This window comes from Ammodytes marinus, assembly GCF_949987685.1.
Source record: "Ammodytes marinus genome assembly, chromosome: 1".
Taxonomy (NCBI): Eukaryota; Metazoa; Chordata; class Actinopteri; order Uranoscopiformes; family Ammodytidae; genus Ammodytes; species Ammodytes marinus.
In genome coordinates, this window is record NC_137230.1 from 28,734,179 (window position 1) to 28,752,853 (window position 18,675).

At 41.0% G+C, this 18,675-nt stretch overlaps 1 protein-coding gene across 3 annotated transcripts in view; it reads left to right on the top strand.

The window, feature by feature from the left end:
* The first annotated feature begins 259 nt into the window (after nucleotides 1-259).
* The window catches only part of samd4a (sterile alpha motif domain containing 4A), a 51,915-nt gene continuing 33,499 nt past the window's right edge, over nucleotides 260-18,675 (top strand). For all 3 annotated transcript variants that reach the window (XM_080030252.1, XM_080030253.1, XM_080030254.1), the window contains exons 1-2: nucleotides 260-378; nucleotides 1,474-2,225. In XM_080030252.1, coding sequence (XP_079886378.1) covers nucleotides 2,030-2,225 — 196 coding nt within the window. In that variant the 5' untranslated portion in view covers nucleotides 260-378; nucleotides 1,474-2,029. The remainder of the gene's footprint in view (nucleotides 379-1,473; nucleotides 2,226-18,675) is intronic.

The window sequence follows — 18,675 nt, forward strand, 5'->3', positions numbered from 1 at the left end:
AGGCTACATATATATATATATATATATATATATATATATATATATATATATATTTCGTTTTGGTACTGAAAACAACAGTACAGACAGAGAAATTCGAAATGTTTCACAATAATGTATAGGTGTCAGGGAATACGCGCCTCTCTTCAGGATTTATTTTGAAAGCTTTCACACAGGATGTTACGCACTGCATTCCGTCTAGCTTGACCGCGTTGGTTTAGACCAGAGAAGGCGAGCAGCCCGTCTGCCGGGGAGAGACAGAGGAAAAGTTAGTCAAGATGGCAAATCCCGCAGACCCGGAGTGAAGGGGCACCGCTCCCCGAAAAGCTGAGCCTGTCGCCCGACCTGAGACAAACCTAACGATGCAAACTGCGCCAGCAGGTAAGAACCACGAAGTTAATTACATCTAACCGTTTCTCCGACTATTCAAATATTTCAAAACTGAAGTTTCCAAAAATCTTTTTATGTCGTTATTTTGTCCACTTTCCTTTTCGGCTTGAATATGTACCCAAGAAGAAAATGCTAACGGAATCTATTCTATCAGAAGCAGCCTTCACATTGAATTCGCACCATTTAACCAGTTAACTAGCAAACGCTTTTCATTTGAGTTAATGGCCACGGTCACTGGGAACTATTATAGACCTGATTGGTAGTTTATAGTCTTCTTGCTAACGGTGCAGGGAATTGTAACTTTGCCAACATTAACTTACGTTAAAGTCCCAGTAACATAGCACTTTAAAGCAATAGAGATAGTTATATTATTCGTTTTTCTTCTACTGACTGCTCACTCAGAGAGAACGTATCCGCCTACGGTCAGTCCCTGTGTGCTGATGAAGCAAAGTGACAGTTTTAGACAGAGGCTAACGCTCAGCTCCTAGCTTACTCTTCGCCGTTTCTCTGGCTGAAACTCACGGCTACAGCCTGCTCTAGCTTTGAAATACATCTTTATAAGACGAACCTGTCATTAAAATAATGGAGAGGAAGTCGTCTCTAACGTCTCTACAACACTTAGCCTTTTACTAACGGTCGCCGCCGTCGGTAACCCGGCGTCCTTCCCTTTGGAAATTTCCCGGGATGCAGCGCCAGTAGTACCGACAGCTGTATTTTTAGGAATGGGTGGATACCAAAAACGAAAATTATTTATTTTTGTCTCGGGCGGTGAATGCCACAAGCCTATGCGTACAGGCGACGGCAAGGAGGCAACCTATAAATGCATGTATGGGGTTTTTGAAGGCTGTTTTTTTCTTCTTTTTTCTTCCTATTGCAGCAGCACAAAGTCTGCAGAGCTGAAGCAACAGGGACACTGTCGCATTTCCAGTGAGGCTGTCTTCTACAGTGCAACTGTAGTCACCATGTCATAGCATATTTATGTATGAAAGCGAGGGAGACGTGTACAGTACAGAGAGCCACATAGCTGCACTGTCTGTAAGATATGTTTTAATGTACCCCTCCCTAACTTCTCACATCCTCTTGCAGGCTTATGAGGGATTCCCTGAAGAAAAAAATGCCAGTGATGCTAAAGCTGATGTGACTGGGAGAACGCTGACTCATCAAATATCAAATCCCCTGGGAGCGACGTAAGCAGCAGAGAAGCAGCTTGTATCACCTAATGCCTAGCTAGAAGAGCACCTTACATCCCACCCCGCATCCACCCTGACCCCCCCCCCTCAACAAAGGAGATTATCAGACAGGGGAAGAAGGTGCAGAATCCCCCCTCAAGCACTGTCTGCGAGTGAAGAAGATTTTGGGCACCAGAAGGCGAACAGTGACTCTTGTCCTCATGACAAAAGCTAAGAATGGCATCTCAGTACTTCAGCTGAACCACAGCGACTGACTGACTGACTGACCCACCTACAAATATCAGCCATCAGCCGATAACATCACCGCCACCCCTCCACCCGTTTTTTTAACCCAAAACCAATAAAGATCAGTATAAAGTTTGGTGGAGGTCGCGCTTTCTCCGAGTCACTACCCAAGCACAGGCACCACCGCCACAGTCAGTCCGCCCACACCACGCGCCTCCTTGCAGACCATGATGTTTCGCGACCAGGTGGGCGTGCTGGCCAGCTGGTTCAAGGGGTGGAACGAGTGCGAGCAGACGGTGGCTCTGCTGTCCCTGCTGAAGCGCGTGAGCCGGACCCAGGCCCGCTTCCTGCAGCTGTGTCTGGAGCATTCCCTCGCCGAGTGCACCGAACTGCAGGTCCTGGAGGGAGAGGCCAACAACCCAGGTAGGACCGCACACACGCACTGTAAATCCGCTACAAAACCCAACTGACACGTGATAAAGACACATTTAGAGTCTTTCAATGGTTTCTGCATTTCACTCCTACAACGACCTCATGCTGGTCTTCTTATTAGGGCAATGAACTATTGGATAGTATTTACACTTCAAATTAGCAAATAAACACTTGATGTGTTCCTCATGGATTTATTATAACATATTTCAGACTGCTGGGAACTGGCAGTAATTGTTACAGAATGTGATAAAGCCGGTATTATTCCTTTTTCTTGCCTTTTAAGCAAAACATCTTCTATACTTCAGCAGTGGAGTTTTTATGATATTCATTAGTTGGTTATCGGTTGATGCCGATAGTTAGAGAGCAGGTCGGCCGATATAATGCTGATATGACGCTGTTATATTTATTTTTGCACTTGATAAAATACAGAAACTTTAATAATAACAAATGAAAAAACAAATTGATCTTTAATTAAAATTCATTAAATAAATCTAGACACAGAAAAAAAAAAAAAAAAAAAGTGCATTGTCTATTGCACTATTGGGCTTGGTTTTGGATTTGTAAAATATTGCCATAAAGGACTTCTGGATTTCTGTCCAACGGTATGCGCTTACACTGCTCAAAGGCAGCCACACTGACAAGACTGCCTGCAGTGTCTGCAGACAAATGTTTTTATTCAACCTCATGAGAACAGATATCCGCCAATGCCAATTATCTCAAAATGACATTATTTGGCATGATAAATAGGTTGATCTCTTAAAGACACTACATTTCCACTTCATATGGCAAATTCATATGGCGATATCAGTTTGTAAATGATGCCATACTGAGAAATACAGAGAGAGTTTTGTTGAGCTGATACGCTTAATCAACTTTGTTTGTGTCAACATTTGGCAATGGCTTGAATGTAACTTAAATTCATTTATATGAAAAAGTTACACACTATAGCTTTATTCTGTTCATTGAACATATATTATAACATATTTCAGACTGCTGGGAACTGGCAGCATTTGTATCAGAAACGATATAACTGATATTATTCCTCTTGTATTTAGTTAAATTTAGTAAGTTTTTTATGATTGTCATTGTTGATACAACTGCTTTTACATTACTTCTGCTTCACTTTACTTCTTTTTTGATCTGAAAGATAGTGACAGTAGTAGTCATATTCAAATCTGTCTACTTTTTTTCTATTTTCTCACACGCACATTTTCAAAGTTCTTTTTTTAGTTTTCATGGACACGTTCCCCTAGAGGCTTTTTCTAGTCCCTGACCCTGGAACAAACACACACACACATACAAGCTGCACACACACAGGCATTAGAGGACATTTCCTGTGCAAAACCTTCCTGCAGATTCATAAAGAGAAAGAAAGAGCTGAATCATTGATGTTATGAAACGGCAAACTGTAGCGAGTCAGTAAGTGATTGTGGAAGGAGGGTTTGTGTATAGTGTTAGCTCAGCTGGCACTGTGGCATGTCAGTCAGTCAATGTGCCAGCCTATAGCACTGCTGTAGAACTCCCTGGTATAGCGCCAGGGCACCCAAGGGCCTTTCTGGCTAGGTTTTGTTGCATCAGACTGCAGCGTGGTCATGGAAACAAAAACCCTGGCAACCAACTGGGCTCATGAAAAATAGTAAGAAGGGCTTCTGCTGCTGCGATGGGGAGCAGTCAGCGTCTGTGTGTACCTATGGCAACATCTGTATGCGCTAACACATCTGATGGCTTACACACTGGGGTGACATAATGGCCCCCTCCCTGCACTCACACTCACACATATTACACAGAGTTTCCATTAAGAGTTTACAATGGGCAGTGGCTGCAGTTAATAATGCAAGTTGGTCTTTGTTAATGTTTAATGTGAAGCTGGAGACATCAAAGTACATTTACTATATAAAGTTTCCTCAGTGGACCCCTCCCATAGTCAAGCTGGTTCATACTGTCAAAGATCAAAGAAAGATGGATGACATGGGGAGAGAGAGGGGGGGGGGGGACATCTTCTTACAACTCAACAAAAGGTTTAGCTGTCTTTTTAGATTTTTCAGGATACAGTGCATCATGTGTGAGTCAAAGAGATGCCGTATTGTGTGATCTTTGTGGTGATACTTGAGTCACAGACGTATTTCACTCTTATACTCTGTGAATCTTCTTTTCCCAGTTAGCAAGACTCTGATTTATTAGGTGGGAATAAGTCACTGAAGGAAGTGTGCCCACGGATGGAATGGACATCGTTTTGGACGATAGTGTAAAAAAACATTGAGAAAAGGTCTGTGAGTTGAAGAATAATTTCCTTGTATTTTTAATTTGATTTTCCAGAATTGCTTTTTTAACACGATGTTATTAGCAATGGATGCACAGGTGCCATCTCTCAGTTTTCTCTTCTTTCGTTTTTTAGCAGCAGATTCATGGTGTCTCTTACTTGCCATCGGGGCTGGTTCTAGCCAGTCAGATTAAGGTGGGCTGATAGAAGTAACCAATATGGTCGCGTGCCCTTGCAAGATTTGTGCGACTGCTTTTGGCACATTTACTGTAATGTAAGCTTTTTGACGGGGCAGGTACCCCACGCACTCTGCGTATAGGGAGCGGCGGCCCTGAGTAAATGTTATTAATATTAATTTTTTGGCATTTTCAAGCTTTATTAGATAGTACAGAGTTTAAATGGGGAGACAGAGAGAGAGGGGGATGACCTTCAGTAAAGGTCCACGGGTCGGATTTGAACCCGCGAACACTGCAACGAAGGCCGGGGCCAATATGGTACGCGCTCTATCCGCTAGGCCACCGGAGCTTTTTCCTTTCTGCTGTACACTCAGCACATTCTGTGAACAAATTGTAATTATCATGGCGACCCAAATTCCTTTTTACAAAAAAATACTTTTTTACCTGTTAATACATATGTTTTACTATAAATCATGTTTGCTGAAGCCAGATTATTCCCAAAGAAACAATGCAGAACATTTTCCTATTCAATTCATCCATTGTCTTAAAAATACTCTGATTCAGCATCAGGGCTGGTGTTATTGTCAGTCAAGAATGAGCTGTAGCAGTAGGAAGAGTTTAACCTGAGAAAATGACATCATTGAAGATTTCCTGGTTGAGGCTCTGTGTCTCTGAACAGACTTAATGCCGGCCAGCTATCTCTGTGTCATCAGGTCAGGGATTTGCAATGTGAGGTAACCTTTACAATGGCCGACTACATTTACATCAACACTAATACTTGGAAGTCAGAACTCCAGAAACATTTATTTAAAAAAAAATGTGGTAATGCTTCAATTTGATCAATTTAGGTAAGGTCATTATATACTACTATAATATAGTAATTCTGTACAGTGCGGCTGCTTTCCTCTTGCTCTTCCTCTAGACTGGGACACATCAATATGTGTTTCTAAAAGTATTCTTAGTGAAAGACAGTACACAGTTCTACTGTCCACTCATACTGTAATGACTAAATAACATAGAAATGGAGTGAAAAAAAATATTTCTGTCATGTAAAGACACTTTTTTCTATTTTATAAATATTATTCCCTTTAGTTTATGTTTACTTGCACAGATGATGTATTGTGCACTGTTGGAGAGAGTGAACAAGAATGTGTCATTTCAGCATAAGTCAAGACCAAATAAAAGCAACCTTTGTCCGGTTGAAATCACACTTAAGGAGATTTTGATGCGTTTTCTTTACCTCTAGAGGACATTTTGGGGCCACACCCTTAAGTTTTCTCCCACCTGTGTCAGCCTGTGGTCCCTTCCTGTCCGCTGATTCAGCTAAGTAAGGTGGAATCAGCCGACCTGTTCCAGCGCTGTAGACCTAATGTAAGGACACATGTTGCTCAAAAAGAGGGAGATTGAGAAGGTTGTCTGGTTACATGATCCTTCTGGTATGCTGTGGTAGCTTGTTTGAGTGAGTATGAGTCAGAGTAAGGCAGATGTATCGCTCTCCCATTTTACTAAGCCAATAATAATCTTGTATTGATTATAGAATGTTTGTCATTGGTTTCTTCACAGCTACACACATCAGAATAAAACACTAAATCCCTGTATTTTGATTACTTAAAAGAATCCCAATATTAGTAATGTTTGTCTAAAAATAGCTATTAAAAATCCTGCGTATCACCATAACCTCATTCAGTTTAGGAACAACTTGCTAACAGGTTGAAAAAACCTTTTCTCAGACCACGAGCCCCACATTCACAATTGTTAGTTTACCAATCAATTAGTAATGAGTGCATTGTGATTTGTTGCTGCTACAGAAATGAGACCGCAGGCTGTTAAAGGGTTAACATGCAGCTGGAAGTCTTGAGCTGAGTGGAAAAGCGCAACTATTTGGAAAGCGTTGTACAAATGAATGGAATCCTCAGTGACCTACTTCTCCGAGCGGCTGAGAAGCTGCCTTGTTTTAGGGACCCGGCAAGTGATGTGACTTTATTTGCTACTTGAGAGGCAATCATATTAGTCCACAGGGTCACTCTCTGACTGAAATACGGATGGAGTAACATCAGACGGATTTTTATTTTTATCATACTCTCTTATGTTATTTTCAGATTGTCATGATTTCCTTGACTCCTGTGTCTAATTTTGTTAAGAGGTTGTGCATTTATAAGCCCCAGTATTATAGTATATCTGTACAGCAAATTACAGATGTTTTCAGGTCAGATCTAACCCTAAGTCAACAAGGAGATGGAATCACTAATCATCCCCTAGCTAATCACCCCACAGGGTTGACTGTTTTTAACGGAGAAACCACAGAAGGAGATAGCATCCTGGTTTTCTTCTGTGATTTTTGACGGGTGGCATGTAGCATTTCAGTTGTGGTTATTAAGGAATGTAACTTCCTGTTTTTCGTCTTTGAGGAGAACAACACTTATTTTTATTTTATTTATTTATTTAACTTTTATTTATCCTCGAGAGACCAATTGAGGGGTGACCCTCATTTACAATGACGTCGAGATCGTTTTGAGACAATCCCAAGAGGGACAATATCAGATCAAGTTGAGAGGACATGAATAGCAAGCATCGTATACTGTCTGAAGGACAAACACACACACACACACACTCTCTCTCTCTCACAGGGTGTAGGGTTAGTGTAAGGGGTGGGGTTAGGGCAGGACAGTGGGCCTGGTGTTCTGAATGACTAACTTCATTTTGGTGTGGTGTGGTGTACTGCTGACCTGGCCTGCACCACTGTTTGAGCTGGAAAGAGGCAGACATGGATTCAATATGTACAAACAGCTGTGTTGGGTGACAGATAAAGAGTTATGTGTGTCTGGGATGAGTTGCAATAATATATGTCACTGTGTAATTGAAAGTTCCTTAATTTCAGCGTGGTAATCCCGCACATTGTTCGAATTGGTCTCTGTCTTGTGTTGCTTGAAGAGTTTTTGCTGTGGTGAAAAACCATATACAGCATAATATAGTATACTGTAGGTAGTAAGAACTAAAATCAGCAGGGCACAAGTTCCTTAAATTAAATAAGATATCAATGTATTGTTGATTAACTTCTTGTAATCAGACTGCTGCTAGTAAAGTAACTATTTTTGAAGTTCCCATCCACTAAAAAATGTGTTTTGGTTAGTGTTACTCCACTTGGATCTTTGTAATGTGGAAACTTGAAGCCTCCAGTTTGCATACAATGAGAATGGACTTTAGGAGACATTTTGTGTCTTGTAGTTAAACTTTTGAAGCAAGCTATTTTTGCATAGTCATTTGTTCAGGATGTTCCAGTCAAGGAAAAGGAGTGAATGAAATGCATTTAGAAGTGTTCAATGAACTTTTGTGGAACATAACGTCATACTGTACATAAGATTATTTCAAGCAGTCATTGTCTGCACATCAAATGTGCTCTTTGTATGTTCAACCAGTGAAAAACAACAGTGTGAACTGGAAATGAGAACAAGATGAGTCTCTGACAGCTCAACCTGAATGCTCTATTGTTTTGTGTCATAATGAAAGGATTTTCCAAAGCATGTCTATGGAAAAACACCTTTTCTTAAGATCTGGAAGCACCAGATCCTCAGAAATGCCAGGATTATACAAGGGTTGCTGGGGAGGTTTACCCTGAGTCGAGAATTTGAATTTGAAAAGCTGTTTGAATCTAGGTCAAAATATGACTTCCAGCTAAATAATCACTTTTCATAGGAGCTACTAGCCACTGGCACTAGCATTGCTTCTATATTGTAGAGAGAGGGAGAGAGCGAGAGAGAGAGAAAAAAAGCATACTTGTGCATTTGTCTGTGCGTATGATGACTGACATGGAGGGAAAGTCTGCGTTGTATAATGGCTAGTATTACTCAGTGAATTCCTGTTGCTCTCTCTGCCTAAACTAGGTCCGATGAAAGCCTGGACTGGAAATCAGCATTCCCGGCTGAGGCGGTAAAAGGTTCCGGTGTTGGGGATACTGTCTAGGAATTTGGGCACGTCGGAGCTCAGCACACTTGAGTTCAGTTAGGCAACTCAGCGAGAGTTGGACGTGGGGCTTTTCCAGCGTGGGGGGAAAAGACACAGTGGAAAAGGAAAAGTGATTCCACCTTCAGTGGAGCTAAGGTCTCCTGAGTACACAGTAGGATTATGGAAGAGGGAGGAGGGACGGGTGGGGCCAAGAAGGGAAAAGATGAAGACTTGAGAGAATACTGCTGCCATTTACAGCTGAAACTCATTCACCATTTTCTCTGCCTTTAACTTTCCCCAAGTTGTTTTAGTGCAGATTTGATGGTGTCAAAACTAGCTTTAAATGATCAGCTGTCCTAAACAACAACTAATATAAGACAGAATCTAAAACATTTTACAAACATGAGATTCTTTTTTTCCTTGAGGAGACCAGTGAGGGGTCAGGTGATCAGCAGAAAGTTTAACTAGATTACTAATTTCAAAAATAAACTCAGGTATCACCCTTTAACTTGAATGCATGTGTAGTTGACTTCCCCGCCAAGGGAATATCTATAAATATACACAGTTTAAAATGGAAGTGATCTGATAACCTTTTTCAGACATTCACTCAAGCTCTGTTTGTCAACATCCTTTGTGTCCATCTAATTTTGTCAAAGAGAGACGGAGAGAAAACTCTTGTCTCTGTCCAAACTCTGTCTTGTCCAAACTATTTCATCGCACCCACGCATGAGCAAACAGTTTATTTCTGGAAGTTGACGGCGCGTTCTGTGAACTTGTACTGAACCTCAGGAATGGGGACAGACGACCTGCCAAAACGACCAGAGGGGAAAACGAAATAAAGCTCTTCTTTTCCTCTCCGGCTGTAAAGCAAAGGCTTTTTACTTTTGAATTCTTGCTTCCAGTTGGTGTGTGTGTGTGTGTGTGTGTGTGTGTGTGTGTGTGTGATTCTGATTCTAATTTTGTGTATGTGTTTCTGTGTGAGAAAACACAAGGATGGACAATAACTGGGGCTTAGGACGAGCTGCCAAAAGGTCTCCACGCTGATGGAAGCTACTCGAAGCCTCAGACATGACAGGTTCTTGATATGGTCTCTGAGCGAGGCGGACCACATATCACTGATAGCAGGGATTATGCAATCTAGCGCTTCATAAATCCTTGAGGTTTAGTTTCTCACTCGACCCTTCTGTGCTTCTTTATAACTTTGATCTCAGCTTTGCTTTTCCCAGTTAGTTGGAATAGTGCACCACGCTGTATCTGTGTATGTTAACACCAAGCAGCAAAGCAAAAGACCCGGGGCCTCTACGAATAGTCCAATCTCCTAACCTATAAACCTCCTTTCCTATGCCTTAACCCCAAACGTCATCGGGGTTAAGGAGAGATGAATAGGTGCTTCTTATCAAACGTAGGAAAAGACAGTACTGTTTCAAATGAATTCGACTCCACTTTTCCTAACCGACGTCATTGCGCGACGGCGGGTATTGCTGACGTGAGTCACTAGCGTGAAACTACACTATTCTCCGAAAATGGACTACAACAAGCGCTCGTTTGATCCATGCGTTCTTTTCACATTGATTTTAATCAAGTTGTCGCCAACAGAGTGAGAATCACTTAGATCGGACTTGGCCAAGGGGAATATATCCCAATTCACATGTGGAATAAAAAGAGGCTACACTTATGTTGATGTTGAAATTAACTGCCCCCAGTAACTTCATTAGATGTGAAGTTGGTATTTTATTTTCTTATGGTGTAAATGATGTGCTACGAAAATAACTATTATGATGCTGGTCTTTTATGAGTTCTTTATTATCTTTATGTGGTGGGGGGGGGGGGGGGGGGGGTATTTTGTTTTAGCCGAGTTAAATCTTCCTCTCTTCTCTTCTCCTCTCTTCTGTTTTACCTCTTGTTTGTATTTGTGTAGAGTCGGTAAACTCCGGCGGTGGCCTATTGCTTTAAATCTTGCCGCCGTAAAGGATTGTGGGATACCACTATCTCCTTTCCTTTCGCATAGGTTGGTCCGGAGTAACCTATGCTACAGGAGGGTTAAAGGATGAATCGAGGCTCCTTTCCTATGCCTTTCCTGAGCATTTTGAGAATTCGAATCACCTATCCGCCGAGTACTTCCGGGTCATCTCGATAGGAAAGGAAATTTCCTATGTAAAAAAGAGAATCCGTAGAGGCCCCCACTATCATCAGTTTTGATTGAGTTGCCAGTCTACTAGCGATAAGGAAGTGTTTCAAACAGACAGAAAACAGTTTGAATTGTATTTAGAATGAAGTGTGTGTGTGTGTGTGTGTGTGTGTGTGTGTGTGTGTGTGTGTGTGTGCGCGTGTCAAGTTTGTCAATTCTAATCAGTGCACATTGAAATTTGTCTTTGGCATATCCCCTCTCAAGTTTTCCACTTCGGAGGGGGTCATAGCCCAGGGTCAGCCATAGTACAGTCACCCCACAGTGTGTGTGTGTGTACACGTGTGTTTGTGAAAGAGAGTGTGTAATAGAGAATGAGAGAGGGTGAGAACAGGTGAAGGATCCCAGTCTGTGTCATAGATGACCAGTCAGTCTGGTCCTGACCAGACATACAGGCGTATAATGTTTCCCCACATAGCCCCCCAGCCCTTCCCCATCCCCACGCAGCTCTCAGGCAGCTGGCTGTGCTATACAGTACACTTCTTGTGTACAAAGGCTGTTTAAGCTCTGGAGCCATCCAGTTCCAACAGACAGGTTGATCTGTATACCCAAAACAGCTTAAGTTATGTAACATAAGGTACACCTTTTATGCAGGACCTAATATTATACTGTGTGTCACCCAAAAATCTAGTTATCACAAGCTGTGCTCTATGATCAATAGGTCCAAAGTTTACACCTGCAGCTCACACAAAGTATGAAACAACTGCTGACATCAAACCTCAATAATAAACTAAAGTAAATCAATTTAAACCTGCAGTGTGTAGAATTTTGTAGAAAGTAATTATAATATCCATAAGTACATTTAATTTAGTGCATAATAGCTGACATTTTTTTTTTTTAATTTTTTCCCTTAGAAAGGGTCTCATATATGTCCATATTTCTGCATATTTTGGACCAAGGCCTAGTGCCGCCATCTTGAAAGTGTCATAGTTGGAATGTCATCAGGAGCATTGTTTAAAATTTAGAATTGTTCTTGTCCTTGAAGGCCACTGTAGCTTCTGTTATTATTCGAAAGGGTTGGGGTTACCCAGGGAGTGTTGCATTCTAGAACTTTGTAGAACTTTCTTGATGATGTCATATTACACACTGCACCTTTAAATCCTTGACAGTGTCAATCAAAACTCAACATTTGTATCTCTGTACAGGAACAATACATACAGTAGCAGAGGAGATATTCACTAATTTTGACAACAACAACAACAACGACAACAGCGTTCTCAAGAATCGCTCACTCCACCTCTTTAAACATTCATTCTAACTTTTTTAGAAAATAGTCATTTGAAAAAGGACATCTTTATTTTAGAAGGGCTACTGTTGAAAAAGTTAGGCAGGGTTTTTTTTTATACATTTGCCAGCCCACTGCAGCTGAGCCAAAACCTTAATATGAGACAGCCTGCACTGTGTCTCTGACTGTCTCTCTGTCCTCACATGAATGGTGGGTGACAGTGGAGACACAGCAAGGCGCCGCCGACCACACTCATTTACTTCTGATTGGTTGACAAGCTGTTGGCCACGACAAACCAGAGTGACATCAGCTGAACCAGTCGGTAAGAGAGTCCCAGGGCAACGGTTGCCGTGACGGCCATACAACAGCAGTCTTTGAATCCCCAGTGGGTGGAAATGATCTCACCCAAAAACCAAACTAATCCAGGAAGCTGTGTTCACTGTCTGATTCCATACTCACCGAGGAATTGACTATGTACTTATTGTAGAGAAAAAACACATTACAATAAAGTGATATTCTATGTCTGTATACCTTTTTTAAAATATCAACTAATCAATTATTGTAATTCTGCTCCTGCTTACATGCTCCATGAGCTAAAATGATTAATTATTACTTTTCAGATTTCTCCCCTGTTGCATTTACCCAAATCACCTAAACCTGTGTTTATGTTCTGTCCTGATGGTGAACTGATTTAAAGGTGCAGTGTGTAATATGACATCATCAAGAAAGTTCTAGAAAGTTCTAGAATGCAACACTCCCTGGGTAACCCCAACCCTTTCGAATAATAACAGAAGCTACAGTGGCCTTCAAGGACAAGAACAATTCTACATTTTAAACAATGCACCTGATGACATTCCAACTATGACACTTTCAAGATGGCGGCACTAGGCCTTGGTCCAAAATATGCAGAAATATGGACATATATGAGACCCTTTCTAAGGGAAAAAATAATAATAAAAAAAAAAATTTCAGCTATTATGCACTAAATTAAATGTACTTATGGATATTAAAATTACTTTCTACAAAATCTGATAGGAAATAAAACCCAAAATTCTACACACTGCAGGTTTAAGTATAAAATAAAATAAAAGATTAATCTCAAACTTTATTGATAAATTAATTTAAAATGTTTTACTTTTGTCCCACTCTACATACACCTACATATGAATTTGGTATTGAAATATTATCTATTGGATACCTTGGAGTTTCCTCATCTAAATTTAATTCTTATAAGTTTATAATAGATAAAAACCTCCAGCACACTGTCTCATTTCTCGCTGGAAATGTATTCAAAGAAAGGCAATGTTTCGGTCAACTGACCTCCATCACGTTTGCTTGCAGGTCGCTATGCTTTTTCTCTTGTGAAAACCATTTTTTTTTTTCTAGTTTGATATTTCAGAGAATAGTGTAATGTGGTCAACCCGCCGGCTGCCATCTTTAACCACTGATCGACCCTAGTGAATACAGAGTAGAGCTCTCGTAGCCTCAGGCTGTTGTGCAGGTGTGTTTTTTTTTCTGAAAGGGCCTCTGTGTGTCTTGGACTCTATCTACTCACATGGTTTTACATCCTGATGCAAACGCAAAAGTTAAAGTACATCAAAATCTACAATGAAAAACACGCTTTACCTTATCAATGGCCCCTGAGCAGAAACAAGGGCTGACTGGGCTTTAGACTTAGGCAGACTGAAGTGGTCAAACCAGTTAGATACTGTATGTGCTATGTTGTTAGCACACGCTGAGCTGCAGTGCTGCCCACAACAATCATATGTGTGTGAGATCAAATGTTTATAATCCATACACCAAATTTGGAAGGCCAGTATAAAACCGAGATTAATGTTTCATCACTAGTCTGTATGTTTAGAATTTTAAAGGCATGAACTAATTGTTGTAATAGGACCATTCCCAATTCCCAATCATAATAAGTGGACAAAGTTGATATCAGACAGCAACACATATGTAGTGCAAGCCTGATTTCCAACCCTTATGTTATAGCGTTTTGTCTTTATATTATTTGGTACAAAGGCCAGGTCAGTGCTGCTTACTTTCACTTTCTTTTAAACTTCCCTTCTCTTTAACTGGCTTGTTGTTGATGTTCTTGTCGTTGTTATTTGGCAGACCACAGCATTAAAGCAGTTTACAAAGACAAATCCCTAATAAGCTCACAAATGTACCGGAAATGATTTCCCAAACCAAACCAGACAACCAGTGATCCACTGCTGTGTCTAAGCGCACACCTTCTTGTTTGTATTCTCCTTCTTCCAGGCAGGTACGGATATAAACCTTTTTTTTTCACAAAGTAAAAATAATTATCATTGTTTTATAAGGAAGAAAGCGGGCTTTGAGCTGAGTGAGCGACAGACAGACAGAGAACTGGAGAGGCAGAGAGGGCGGCTGATAGGCCCCTGACTGCCATTTCCTTAAATAGAGTTGTGGGCTTCTCCGGTCCAGCCCTGGCAGAGCGTAGGCTCACATTCCCGGCATAGCTGCGACTGCCACATTCAGAGCTTAACCCCAACACTGGAGCGCTACGTACACTTCCACAGGTAGACTGCAGAGCAAATCATTCCCCCCTGCTTTCAGCCCCCACCCTGCTTCCTCCAGACCACCAGTTACCATTGCAGCAGGGGAGAAGAGGGGATGTTGATGAAAGACTCAAGAGGAAGTGGGAACCGAGGGGGGTTGGAGTAATGCATACCAAGGAATTGTTCTCCATTCATACAGCAGCCGTGTCCTTCTGCTAGGAAAACCTCCCACACGGCTGGCGAAAAGATGAGACAATGAAAAACTGTCTTGCTCACGTAAAAGACACACATTAGGATAGCGGCCTAAAACAAGTGGTCCAGGAAGTACAAGAAGACAGAAATAATTGTGGTACAGATCGAGCACCTATTATTTAATAATTATAAAAAAGTATAGTATTTTACATTAAATATTTAAGGAAACAGGGTAATTTATTTTTAGGGCAGGGATAAATTTGCACCCGTGAACCAATATGACCATCTAAAAAAAATAAAATAATTATCTTCTTTTGATAAGGTTAGTGCTAAAACTGTTGGGTGATGTCCAGGTGAAGTACGATGACGTGTGCTGGGTTTCCATGGGCCTTTGACAAGTTCAGAAAGGTTGCCAATTTGGGAAAATGGCTTAAGACCTGAAAACATGTGGTGATTTGGAATAAATATTATTTTCTTCCACATTTTTAAATTAGTCACCCAAATGTATCAATATTTGTCACGATTCTCCTCTGAATTATGAACCCTTTTTTAATGATGAGGGGAAACACTGACACAGACTTTGCTGTGAATGGAGCAACACCTGGATTTCTTGACTTGGCTGACCTGGTTTGAATGAGACTCAGAGTGGATGTGAAATGATGTCAGACATTGTGAGGAGCATTCCACTTTGAAGAAGCCAGTAAAGCTGGATGCTGGCGCGTACAGTAGCTCTGATAATGCTTTTCCTTTTCCTGTGAGAGGCAGACATGCGCACACTGGCAAACATGTTGAACTCATCATAAGGCAGGTGCTTCCCACTTTAGAAGTGTCCACGTGTTTGCACACACATATACACTCACTCTCATCTTGGCCACTGTTAAAAAAGTTCAACTGTATAAACAGGAAAATACCTACCTTACACCTATTGTAAACCAGCACTGCTGCATGTGCACACACACAGACTCACACACTATGTGAAAACCATATGAGAGCTTTGCTTTATATTATGTTCTATAAATTGACCAGATGTGCTGGCTGTGATGATGCAATATTGCAATGAAAAGGTGTTCCTCTTCTTGTTCTATTATGGGATGAAAAAAAGGAATTCACTGATTCAGCAAAAGTTACTCCTATGTTCTAAACACAGAAAGAAATATACAATTGTTTTGCTTTTTCATTGGAAATGGGATGATGGTTTGTGCCCTTGTCTGCTAACTAGGATCAGGCACTTAAATTAATTTGACTGTTTTCAATGTTTTAACATCCCAAATGATGATATAATACACTAAACCTTGAGTTTAACGTTTTTAACTTGTAAGATGTATGTGAATATATCCTCCCACTAGACATACTTCCAAAAGTGACTGACAAACTATAAATAATAATTTGACAGGAGAGTGATTGCTTCTCACCACTGCTGGCAATGTCAACAGGCCAACTATCTATACCTTCACACTCATGGATCCCGGGCAGAACTAGCATATAAAACATAAATACAGGTATTGTAGCTGGAATATATATTTTGTCTCTTTTGATTAATGGCAACCAGGTTTCTCATTTAAGGTTTAAGAAACCTGGTTACTGCACTGCATATTAACACAAAGTCGGCCACGCTTGTTTTAAAACGGTCTACAAATATGAAGATCAGAGCAGCATGTGTGCATGAGAGAGTCGGCCCGTGAGAGCCAGTGTAAATCACCTGCTGACTGGGTTCCTGACAGCTTGACTGCCTGTTTCCTCTCACTCAGCTCCACCTGTCTGACACAATGACTGACACACATTATTTAGATGGACTGCTCTCCTCCTTCTGCAGTTTCACCACTCTTCTAGCGGACACATCATAATTTAGATCCATGCCATATCTCCTTGTATTAACTTCTGAAACTAAAGCCGACCAGCAAAGAATCATCCATACTAACAGCTCTACTTTTAGGACTTATTAATTCATTGTACGTACCTACCTACCTACATAGTCTTTTATAGTACATTTTGTTGTATGGTAGTGCATTTTCCTTTTTGAGTGATGCCAACTTTAAATTTGTAACAATGCTGTGATGGAGATTGATAGCAGATGTTGTCCCAGTTAGTAGTTTTACAAATATCAGATGAATACAGATGTATCCCTTTGGATCCCATGAATGAGTCTTTCCAGTTAGTAACATCAGTCCACCGCTATAAAGAGCCAAGAACTCTTACAAAATCTTCTTCTATCCCACTACCATAAACATCTTAAATAAAAGGTAATGATCCACACACCCACAAAAACACTATGCCACTTTGTACACATATATTGTAAATTTAATCCTATGGAAAAAAATTTTTAGGAACACATGTCAGTTTGTTTTGCACCATAGGTGTTATGGTAAGCTACTTCCAGGACGATTGTCTGTCATGACAATAAAGTTTTCTGAATCTGAATAGTTAAAAGACGTTCTCGGAAATGGCAAAAAGAAAAAAAGAAATTGACAGGAGTAAACAGCACACCTCCTCCTTGTCTTGGCTCTTCAGATCGGTTGTGTGTCAGTAGGTCAGGCTGAGGCCAAGGTCAGGGTGATTCCACTACACTGTTTCCCCCTCTCGTTCTCTTTTCTCTCTCTCTGTTTATCTTTCGTTTTCACTCTTGGCTATTTGGTTTTGTTTCCTCCCCTCTTGTTTATTGCACGTCTGATCGCCCGTCTTGTTTATTTTGCAGTCTTCCCTCTCTCTCTCTTTTCTCTCCCTTCAGTTAAAACCTGTTGACACTAGTGAACTCTCCTGTCTGTTTCTCGGTATCTTGTATCCACCCCCTTCCCCTGTGTGTGCGTGCGTGCGTGCGTGCGTGTGTGTGTGTGTGTGTGTGTGTGTGTGTGTGTGTGCAAGTACAGGGCCCCAAAGCTTGTGTTGGGGCCTGTGGGAGCCTGCCTGCACTTCTTGTCAGGACATGGACTTCTTCAATTTCTCTCTCTCTCTCTGGGTGGGGCAATGCAGCGTATAGCATTAGATCATATATTTTTTGTACCACACCTCTTCCACTGTGTATGCAGTATATACACTGCCCTCACTTTCTCTTTTCTGACTCACTTTTTCGGGTGTTGTCACGGACTGTTTCTATTGAAACTCAACTGCACACGCATTGAAATAAGTTGTACAATGCAAATAGAAATACAATAGAATTCCCCTTCACTTTATTCGGCAAACAAATTAATGGGACACTCATGGCGCTTTCCTACCTGCCTTGTTTGGTCCGATTGAAATTAACCTGAGTTAGTTTCCACCGTTTGCTGCTGTTCGTTTGCGCAGGTGACAACACAGCAATCTTACTCAGGTGCAAACAATTTGACGGAGACCTAACTGAAGAGGTTGTATCGGTATGTTTCCAAACAAACTCTGGTAAGGACCGTATGGTGAGAACGTGACCGGCTTCTGACCAATTGTAAAGCAGTTCATGAACTACAGTATTGCTCCCGCCCCAGACACATCTGACCATTGAGTGAAAAGAACTTTCTCACGTGGCTTATGCTGCAGCATCTCTTCACCAACTCATCGGATCACAGGAAACGATGGGTGTAGGAACTGAACCTGGTGAAAAACTAAACAATGTATCATTCTTGCATTTAGTGCAGACCAAGTAAGTAAACTAGAAGCTGACTATCAGGTGTGAAGACGCCCTTAAGCATTCTCCACAAGTACTTTATATTTCACAATATCCAGCATCGAAGTATCATAGTTGCATTCCATTGCCTGCTACTTAGGCTTTACACTCCCTTGAGTATTATGTACGATTGGTGCTATGAATGGCACGAGGGATTTGTGCTATTATATAGCATTTCTGCATAAAACTACCGTGGTTACTCTTCATGAGAAGTTGAACAGAAGACATTTTTTTCATATGTTTTTTTGTTTGACTTTGTTATACTGTGTTTTAATCTGCTTTTTCACTCTTCCAGTTTAAACCAAAAC